This window comes from Puma concolor, chromosome C1 (assembly GCF_028749965.1).
Source record: "Puma concolor isolate L17-30 chromosome C1, mPumCon1.1.hap2, whole genome shotgun sequence".
Classification (NCBI taxonomy): domain Eukaryota; kingdom Metazoa; phylum Chordata; class Mammalia; order Carnivora; family Felidae; genus Puma; species Puma concolor.
In genome coordinates, this window is record NC_141674.1 from 167,610,737 (window position 1) to 167,621,516 (window position 10,780).

The following is a 10,780-nucleotide window of genomic DNA, read 5'->3' on the forward strand; positions in this document are numbered from 1 at the left end:
CCCCTCTCTCGGTCCCGCTCTGTCCCGCTCGCTCCCGCCGGTACCCTGCTGTAGTCCCGCGGCTCCCGGGTTCTCGTTTCTCCGCTCCCCCCATGGCCTTGAGGAGGCCGCAGTTTTGTGTCCTTAAACAGGCGGTTTCCGGCCCGGAGAGGCGGCTTGTCGGTCGGCGAGCCTCACACTGTGTGAGGACTGAGCTCAGCATTCTTGGTGGTGGGGCTGGGGGAAGTTAAGAATTGTGGTTGCGTCACCTTATGAAAAAGATTTCCAAATTCTAAATGCAAAATTGCTACGGAGCGTCCCCGGGCCTGGCCCCTAAGCTTGCGATTCGCGGTCTATCCGCCCCTGAGGGCTTCGGTGGGCTCTCCCGATTCGAGGCCTGCCTGGAGGAGCTTTCAGGAATGTCCGGAGACCCCCTCCCGCCGGGTAGTCTCCATTGTCTCTAGGCTTTCGTCTGGAGAGGAATGCGGGGCTGGCGAATTTGAGCAAGGCCCGTTAGGTGTAAACGAAGGCTTTTGTGTGGGCTCCTATTAAATGCTGTTTCTGCACACCTGTGTTGCTAGTCGTAATTGCGATCGCCTGGGATGCACCGCCTTTGGTGGAGATCAGAGAGCGACGGTGGAAGTGTCGCTTAGGGGTTTGCTAGGCACTTGGGAAATGACTCCCTGTGCTTTCTCTGTGTTGAAGATTGCACTATGCTTTTCACACAAAGGGACATTATTAAAAACTTTTTCTTTTTGGTTTTGTTGGGTTTTTGTTTGTTTTTTGGTTACATGTGAGCCCTGGATGCTTGAAAGCAAATGAAAAGTGTTTAGGATCTAATCAAATTGATTTATATTATTTGAGGCTTGAATTAAGTCTATTCTGTCTTCCACTATCCCCTCTGTATATGTATGTATAGCGATTACTACTACTGTTAGGTTTTAATGAGTATCTTACCATAAATATACATAGCCACTATTTCAAAATATATTAACATCCCCAAAATTAGGTCAATACAATATTTCAGCACTCAGATTTGTTCCTAAAACTTATTTTTCGCCATGATATCCTAAGCCCAAACTTTATTCAGCTCTCTTTAAGGGTTGAGTAACAGATAATGATGATGAAACAAAATAAACGCAGTGCTATTTCAGAGTTGTCTATGTGCCAGCCACAGAGTGAGAAACCCCTAAGTTGTAGTTTCTAGTTATTTATATACGTGTTAGAATTCTAGTTATTTATGCATATATTATATATATTTGTACATATATTTATGCATATATACAAATAACAAACTTTGTATACGTAGTTGTCTGCATACAGTTGCTTCCCTATATTCAATGAATTTATATTAATTACTTGGTTTTGTAGCATACAAGAAAGAAAATGAGTGAACTGTATACCATAAGGATTCAAAATAGCACCTTACTATTGCCAACATTGGCATGGCAAACTTGTGAAGGAATTCCCTTTGGACTAGGTCCACTAAAAATGGTGTCCAGGGCTAAGGTGAGTGCCTAAACTGCCTTTTTCCCAGAGGACTAGATGTTTCCTCAAAACTGGCAAACTACTATCAACAGTAACCCTCATCAAGGACATTGGTAGTATTTTTAAATGGTTAGTTTTCTGTGTATATTTTAGTGCTTATAGACCGCAATTCCAAATTGACTGCTTTCAGTATATCATTTTACGCGGTTGATCTATAATTCATTACCTGAGCACACCAGGGGAGGCAGTGTTGTGAACTGTAACTGGTAAGCTACTTGGTGAAACCAGGCTTTGTATTTTTAATGTGTTTAATTATATTTAAAATCAAGGAAGGCTTAGGGTTGTGCCTGGTTTTCTTTGAAAATATGGATTTGTTATCTAAGGGTTGCAGTTGATGACGTTTTGATGTCATATTAATATGTTTGCTGCTGCTACCAAGAGCTTTGTCAAGCAAGTTGGAGATGGAGGGAGATTAGTTCCTGTTCCAAGCCTCAGTGAGGCTGACAAATACCAACCTCTAAGTCTGGTGGTAAAAAAGAAGCGATGCTTTTTCTTTCCCAGATATAAATTTACTTCAACACCTTTTACACTGAAAGATATTCTTCTAGGAGACAGAGAAATTTCAGCTGGTAAGTTTTAATGTCTATTTCAGAGCGACTGCTCATTGGCTATATTACAACAATCTAAACAGGTTGTATGTACTACTTATTTTGTAATATTTACACATTTTCATTGATAAAAGCAACTTATGATGGTAGTAATAAGATTAATAATATCTAAAATTTGTATAGTATCAAATCTTATTGGTTGAATAATTTTCCAACATATTTTGTAAAATCTTTTATTGTATAATTTTATTTCACTTATCTTATAGATTGTTTTGACCAAATAAACTTAGAGTATGACAAAATAGATTATAGATTTCATCTATAAAATGAGATATGACTTGCCTATTTACATGGTCACATGAGATGAAACTAATTTACATTTATTTCTTATGGCTCAGTTATTGCAGTTGGTAAACTGAAATGTATCTTATTGTCATGTGTTACTCATTCCCAGTCCACCTTAACTAAAAGTAAATCCAGGCAGGTCTAATACAAATTACAAAGTATGCTCAAAAGCCATTAACAATCTGCCTCTCCTTTCTGTTTTCTTAAAACAGATTAGAAAACAAATTGACATTTTGGCAAAGTGTTTCTTATAAACACTTGTTTTTCTTTCAACCACTCTGTGGATATTAAAGCTTATAGAGTTCTGTTGGTGGAACGAAGAACTTGAGTTCTCTTTTAAGTACTCTATTTTTGTTGTCAAATTAATGTTATTTTAAATCTTGGCTTGACACGTTGCCTTTCTCAACATGTAACGTGTCTTCTTCTCAACGTGTGATGAAGTCTTACATAGTAAATTAATGCATTACTACATATAACATATTAAATGAATTCAGGACATTTAAAAAATATTGATTTCCTTTTCTTAAAGGTATTTCATCTTATCAGTTACTGAATTATGAAGATGAATCAGATGTTTCACTCTATGGAAGGCGAGGCAACCATATTGTGAATGATGTTGGGATTAATGTCACTGGATCAGATTCTGTTGCAGTGAAAGCTTCATTTGGTGTGGTGACCAAACATGAAGTGGAAGTATCGACATTACTCAAGGAAATTACTACACGGTCAGTAGAATAATACTTAATGTACTTGAGTGTTTACATAATTATGATATTTAACGAAAACTTCGTTATAAACAATGCTTAAAACATTCAGGTTCTGTATATTGTCTAATGTAATTTAATTCTTTCATTTGATTGAAATACTACAAATTAGCAATATATCCAGGCTTTAGATAAGGGTGGATATCCAAAATCATTTGGTTTAAACAGAATTTTTGATTGTTCCACAGAATTGCTTTGGTCCTAAATTGCTCCAAAATTGCTTTGGTGCCAAATTATCAGATGAAAAGAATGTACTAATCTGCATGCAACGAATATACTAAGGGGGTCTCCTCCAACAGAATCCTATAATAAGCATGTTTTAAGAAAACAGAAAGGAGAGGCAGATTATTAATGGCTTTTGAGCATACTTTGTAATTTGTATTAGACCTGCCTGGATTTACTTTTGGTTAAGGTGGACTGGGAATGAGTAACACATGACAGTAAAAATGTACTTGATGATATGTAATTAGATGTGACAGGTTCTTGTGAATCTTTTTTTTTTTTTTTTTAGAAAAATTAATTTTGACCACAGCTTGATACGTCAGACAAAAAGCAGCAGAAAGGCAGTATTGTGTGTGGTCATGGAAAGCATTCGAACCACACGACAGTGCTCCCTGTCTGTGCATGCTGGAATTCGTGGGGAAGCCATGCGGGTAAACCACACTCATTAAGTTTCTCTTACTAAAAAGCTGCAATGGGAATTTTTACATAGTACTCAATTTCTAATGAGACATGTGTATTTTGTCAAATGTTGAGATTAAAGAGCTGCAAGTGTATATAAGATTTTGCACAGTAATGGTTTTGTTTGAGAGTTTTAAAAAAATCCAAGAAAATTTGGATTCTAAATGTGGAACATAATGCAAACAAAACGCTAATCCTTATGAAATAACTTACACTGAAGTCTCTCCTATTGTTATTTAAATGAAGTTTTAAGAATGCTTATGTTGGGGCGCCTGGGTGGCGCAGTCGGTTAGGCGTCTGACTTCAGCCAGGTCACGATCTCGCGGTCCGTGAGTTCGAGCCCCGCGTCGGGCTCTGGGCTGATGGCTCGGAGCCTGGAGCCTGTTTCCGATTCTGTGTCTCCCTCTCTCTCTGCCCCTCCCCCGTTCATGCTCTGTCTCTCTCTGTCCCAAAAATAAATAAAAAACGTTGAAAAAAAAATTAAAAAAAAAAAAAAGAATGCTTATGTTGAATTCTTGATTTTATTTTTTAATGATTTTTTAAAATGTTTATTTTTGAAAGAGAGAGAGCATGAGCAGGGGAGGGGTAGAGAAGGGAACAGAGGATCTGAAGCAGGTTCTGTGCTGACAGCAGAGAGCTCGATGTGGGGCTAGAACCCATGAACCATGAGATCATGACCTGAGCTGAAGTTAGATGCTCAACCGACTGAGCCATCCAGGTGCCCCTTGATTTTATTTTTAAGTGATGTACTTTATACTTGAATTTTTAAAAGTTGATTTTATATTTTTATTTTAAGTTTTCTAAAATAACATTGTCAATGGCCAAACATGCCTCATTCAATGTTAAATACTTTTAAAAAACCTCTTGGAACTTGTTTTTAGTTTTTAAAAAGCTCCGTATTATTTGTCTTTGTCATTCACATAATAATGACACATAATAACTTGATTGGTTTTATTAAAACCATTGTTAGGGTTCAGTGAAAAACTTTTAAGGTCTTTGCAAATAAAGGTTCTGTTCAGTGGCTATGTTTAGCTGCCTACTGAATTGTTTAACATTGGATCATTTCAGGGGCACAAACTGAAACATTTAATTGTCGGAGATAACTTTGGAAAATAAGTTGATGATTGCTTTGGAAAGCTGCTGAAAACTCTGGGGGCTTTAGAACAATAGACAGGGTAGGCTAAAAACAACTGTAGCACTTAAACAGTTGGTTTGTGGTTGAAAAGAAAAGGTTTCTATGTTAGAGAGCATTATTGTTGTAGCACTAAGTGCCAGTGTTAGTGAGAAAGTGGTGAGTGGTATTTCCTAGATCATGAGACCCCATTGGACCACTTGGACCTCTGGTTTAAACAGTTAAATTCAATGGGATAATTTGTTTTTAAGTTTGAATTATTTTATTAATTTTATTATTTGTTTTTGAATTTACATCCAAATTAATTAGCATATAGCGCAACAATGATTTCAGGAGCAGATTCCTTAATGCCCTTTACCCATTTAGCCCATCCCCCCTCCCACAACCCCTCCAGTAACTCTCTGTTTGTTCTCCATATTTAAGAGTCTCTTATGTTCTGTCCCCCTCCATTTTTATATTATTTTGGCTTCCCTTCCCTTATGTTCATCTGTTTTGTGCCTTAAAGTCCTCATGAGTGAAGTCATATGATACATGTCTGTCTCTTGACTAATTTCGCTTAGCATAATACCCTCTAGTTCTATCCACGTAGTTGCGAATGGCAAGAGTCATTCTTTTTGATTGCCAAGTAATTAGTTTTTGTCTTAATGGTAGGATTGTATGAACTGTTTTCTTCAAGAAGCTGTCTTTATGTGTTATGCTCCTTAATAATGTTATTTATTTATTTACTATAGTTTCATTTTATGGATGAACAGAATCCCAAGGGAAGGGACAAAGCTATTGTTTTTCCAGCACACACAACCATAGCTTTCAGTGTTTTTGAACTCTTCGTTTACTTGGATGGTGCCTTTGGTAAGTGAATGATTTGCACGAAACGCTGAAATGATTATATTTTTAAGAATTTAATGGGAAACACACACATACATTCTCTATGTGACTGTAGAAGAATGATACTCTCAACACTGTCAATCATATGCTTGGGTAAAGTAGCTGGGAAAGACCCTCTGTCTTTATTCACCCACTACCTCTTTTCTGCCTGGTGAAAGCTGCAGACACCCCCCACCCAACTTGCAATTATAGATAAGAGCTCAAGTGCAATGCCATTGGCAAAGTATTCCTTGAGTTACATAGAGAGATAATAAATGACCTTCTAATAAGTAGTTTTTGATGATGGCAAATAGAGGAGTGGGTAGACAAGATGCCCGCAGGGGTCAGTGCCCAAACTAGGGTACCCAAAGACAAATTCTTTTCAGTTTTACCTACCATAGACCAGCTTCACCCCGACTCTCTCTAAAAAATAACTTTAATACAAATACTTGCCTTAAAATTGTCTTTATATACTTTATACAATACTTTATATACCTTACATGATACCTCAGTGCAGTTCACTGTAGACCGCTAAATTTCACAGGTCTTTAAGATTAGGAGGCCAACCAGCTCAAAGCACTAGGCGAGGGAGCCCCCTAACCATGGTAATTTATAAACATTTGTAGACCTGTTTTTGTTTTTGCAGTTCTGTGGGAAGAGGGAATAGGGAATCCAGAAATGTGACAAAACATGCTACTTACAGCCTATTTGGGACGCTTCAGATGTAGGTTTTTACCGTTATTGTGATTGTTAGGAGCAGTGTCAACTGATAGAACTGATATATCCATCAAATGTAAAATGTGCACATCCTACACTTTTAGGAATTTATCCTACAGATATACATATGCAAAGTGATATAAGGATATTCAATTTGTAATAGCAAAAGATTGGAAATACCCTTAAGATCTACGATCAATAACTAGTTTAATAATGATGCATATCCACAATACAGAACATTATGAAGCCATTAAGAAGAATGACGTAGCACTAGGGACCCTGACATGGAATCCTAAGAGATATTTTAAATAAATGTGTGTAGTGTTTAACTATTTGAGCCTAAACAATTTTATGTGCATACATACATCATGTATATTCCTTTATGCTTGTAAAATATATGGAGTATTTGTGGAAGTATACTCAAGAAATTTAACAGTGGTTACTTCTGAGGTGGAAAACTGAGGCTGGGATCCAGACTAGATGGAAACTCATCACTGTATCCCCCTTTTGTTCTCTAGATTTTGTACCATGTGAATGTTAGCTTTTCCAAAAATATAGAAAATTTAACTTAAAAAATACAGTGAATGACATGTGCCAGAATTCATCAACCCCAACTAAAACTCCCAATAAAATGTGAGTTGTTCCAGTAATAACATCTAAAAATTTTCTTACAGACCTTTGTGTCACTTCAGTGTCAAAAGGAGGTTTTGAAAGGGAAGAAACTGCAACGTTTGCGCTGCTCTACAGATTGAGGAATATACTATTTGAGAGAAGTATGTCCGTTGAAAAGTATTTCAATTTTTTTTTTTTTTCCTTCTCAGATTAACACTTGAGTTTATCTGTTCAGTACTCCTGTCTGCTAAGGAAGAATTACAATCTAAAAGTAAAATCATTTCATGACTGATGGTTTAGATTCACGTATTTATAAATGCACTTTGGTTATATATTTTTTATTTGACCTGTAACACATTTCTGTTTTTGTGCTTTTAGATAGAAGAGTGATGGATGCCATTTCTCGTTCACAGCTTTACTTAGATGATCTTTTTTCTGACTACTATGACAAACCTCTCGGCATGACTGATATTTCTCTCAAAGAAGGGACTCATATCCGAGTTAACTTACTTAATCACAACATTCCAAAAGGACCTTGCATACTCTGTGGAATGGGGAACTTCAAAAGGGAGACAGTTTATGGGTGCTTTCAGTGCTCCGTCGATGGGCAGAAGTATGTGAGACTTCATGCAGTTCCTTGTTTTGATGTTTGGCACAAGAGGATGAAATAAAACAAAAATAATGAACGTACCTTGCTAGTGTTTTAGGTGCACCTGTGCCACACACCTTTCCAAAATTTTCTAGGTTTGCTTTGATGAATTGTGGCAAAGTAAAGAGGGAGAGGAAAGAGAAATTAACCTGTTTGGGCATCATTTTCTTCATCGATAAAAGGGAAGATAATAGTTTCTATCCTATAAATTGCCATAAAGGTTAACATTGTTTATGTGAAAAAGGTTTAAATATTCAAAACATAGCGATTCCTTCATAAAATCTGCCAGTTACTTTAGAAGTATACTTGGGAATTCAGTCTATCATCTTAACTTTACACAGCGATTTTTCTCAATATCAATTTTAGTTTTAATTGGCTTTTAAGTCAACATTTAAGAATGACAAGAGGTTAAATGTGGTGACTTTATGGTGCCTTACCCACTGCCTTAGGTCTGGTAAAATGAGAAAAATGTGTTAATAATTTAATGTAATCCTAAATATTTAATTGCGGTATCAAATTAAAAGCACACTGAGCTCAGTGTGGGGTTTTGTGTACACAGTTAACAGGGAGACTGTTAGTGGTAATGGGCTGCTGTCCTGTATCATAAACATGCTCCCTAGTTTTGTCTTTATAAAAACTCACTGCTGTCAAGGTAAGGCAGCTAGAAAAAAAAAATAGTTAAGGCAACTAGGACACCTTTATCTTTCACCTTTGAAAATGTTTAAAATATTTAACATATTTAGTTCTGAGAGCTCATTTTCATCTACTGTGTAAGACATCTGAAATTTTTCATACACAGACAACCTAAATTATTAATTTACTCAACACCCTCATTAAAATAATTGCAAAAGTGATATTAAAATTCTAGAACTCAAAATGTAGTGATACTAGGTATCTACTCGTATATGCCTGTGAAAGCATAAAACAATCATGGAAATATAAAACATCTGATGCCTGTCTGCACGTAGAATGATTAAAATGTTACTGTTTACTTAAATGTGACTAGGGTTTTTGAATCAATCTTCATTTAATATCATCTATAAATTTTAAAAACATAAGTTTAAAAGCACTTTGAAAACAATGGGACAGGATAGAATTGTGAATAGTTTGTATAAAGGGATGATTTCCTTGTATATCTTCCTTCCACAGTATTTTTGTTTTGAGCAGAATATGTGAGTCAAGTGCAAATACGAGTATACTGATGGCAAAATATTCTAGTGACTTTTTTTTTTTTTTTAATTTTTTGTTAACGTTTATTGATTTTTGAGACAGAGAGAGACAGAGCATGAATGGAGGAGGGTCAGAGAGAGGGAGACACAGAAGCTGAAACAGGCTCCAGGCTCTGAGCTGTCAGCACAGAGCCCGACGCGGGGCTGGAACTCACGGACCGTGAGATCGTGACCTGGCTGAAGTTGGCCGCTTAACCGACTGCGCCACCCAGGCGCCCCTCTAGTGACTTTTTTTGTATGGATATAGATAATGGGAGTTGTTTCCAATGGAGGTTTTCCTGAGGGAAGTCAAAGAACAAGAATTCGCGATTAGCAAGTAAAGAGTTTACAAAACCGGGTACAGGCATGAAGAACTGGGAGGAAAAGAAGATAGTGAAGGTTTTGGTTTTATGAAGTGTCAAACTCTGTGCTATGTATCTGTGATATCCATTAATCTGGTGATTTTTGTGTTACCCCTGCACTTTTAGGTAATAGAATTTCTGGCAGTGTATCGATGGTTTGGAAAGGGCAAGTTTCAGAAAATGGAAAAAGCTTTGTTTTGAACTCACATGTCTTGAGCAGAGCTATTTACTTCCTGACCATACCTTCCTACATATGCAGTAGGCAAAACCTTACATGTTCCGATAAATAATGTGCCCTTTCTTTGGCACCAGTGTGATCTTCTACAGCATCTCTTACCTCCTGTTCTCAACAAATTGGATGTCATGATTTGACTGTGACACGGAATTGCCATGGCAGTGTATGTTCCCATTTGTATCCTCATTTGATATCCTCACGTATCCTTATGTGTAAAATAAATTCTACACATTTTCAAAAATTTGATGGCATATGAGTTTGTAATGCTCATTCATGATCAATAACAAGAACATTGTAAAATGAAGTGACTGACATAGGCGCCCCGCCATGGCATCAATTTAAGACTATCAAGACAAAACATTAGGGATGATAGATCTAAAGGCCTACAGGAGGCCAGAGGAAATAACACATTTATAATGATGTCTGAAAAAGTACAGACTCAGAGCAGTATAGACTTTATTATGTCTGCTATAAGAGACACAGTCTTTGGTCTGATCAAATACCTTTAAACATTCCCCACTGGAATAATGACCCAAGGCCAGAGCTTGCACCAAACAGTACAGCGACGGTGTTAAGGCTCTCTGTGGGACAGAATTGTACAAGTAATATTTTCCTATATGCATACCAAAGGAAGATTTGTTCAATCCTGTCATTTAAAAAAATTTTTTTTAATGTTTATTTATTTTTGAGAGAGAGTGTGAGCAGGGGAGGGGCAGAGAGAGAGGGAGACAGGATCTGCAGCAGGCTCTGAGCTGTCAGCACAGAGCTCAACACAGGGCTCGAACTCACAAACAGCGAGATCATGCCCTGACCTGAAGCCGGTTGCTTAACCGACTGAGCCACCCAGGCGCCCTAGTCCTGTCATTTTTATATTATCCTTTCATTTGTAATGCTATGAAATGTATCAGCAAGTGAAATGTTAATTCCTGGGTCCTTATTGAATATTTTAAAAATTGGATATGTATACATGTTATTAAAGTTAGAACTGGGAAGAACCTCATCGATTTTGACATAGGTGTTCTCCTATCTCCTGAAGGGGGAGAACTGCCTACTGGAACAAAGAGGTCTATTTCATGGTGCCACTATTCATGTTCACAGGATAAAGCAACCGGAAACAGAATTATCTTTCCTGAAAG

At 37.1% G+C, this 10,780-nt stretch overlaps 1 protein-coding gene across 2 annotated transcripts; it reads left to right on the plus strand.

Moving 5' to 3' along the window:
• The first annotated feature begins 225 nt into the window (after positions 1 to 225).
• PJVK (pejvakin) lies at positions 226 to 8,376 on the plus strand. Of its 2 annotated transcripts, none has more exons than XM_025912213.2 (6): positions 226 to 2,096; positions 2,950 to 3,145; positions 3,696 to 3,837; positions 5,729 to 5,846; positions 7,253 to 7,351; positions 7,569 to 8,376. In XM_025912213.2, exons 1-6 carry the CDS (start codon positions 1,886 to 1,888, stop codon positions 7,859 to 7,861), a joined length of 1,059 nt encoding a protein of 352 aa, XP_025767998.1. In that variant the 5' UTR covers positions 226 to 1,885; the 3' UTR covers positions 7,862 to 8,376. The 2 variants fall into 2 exon arrangements, with proteins under 2 accessions (XP_025767998.1, XP_086575115.1); XM_086718989.1 differs by having other exon boundaries at positions 227 to 1,488.
• The last annotated feature ends 2,404 nt before the right edge of the window (positions 8,377 to 10,780 follow it).

Coding starts and splice junctions, on each gene's coding strand:
- PJVK (XM_025912213.2), top strand. CDS start 1,886: ATGTTTGCTGCTGCTACCAAGAGCTTTGTCAAGCAAGTTGGAGATGGA. Junction 5,847..7,252: donor TTACTTGGATGGTGCCTTTG/GTAAGTGAATGA, acceptor ATTTTCTTACAG/ACCTTTGTGTCACTTCAGTG. Junction 7,352..7,568: donor GAATATACTATTTGAGAGAA/GTATGTCCGTTG, acceptor TTGTGCTTTTAG/ATAGAAGAGTGATGGATGCC.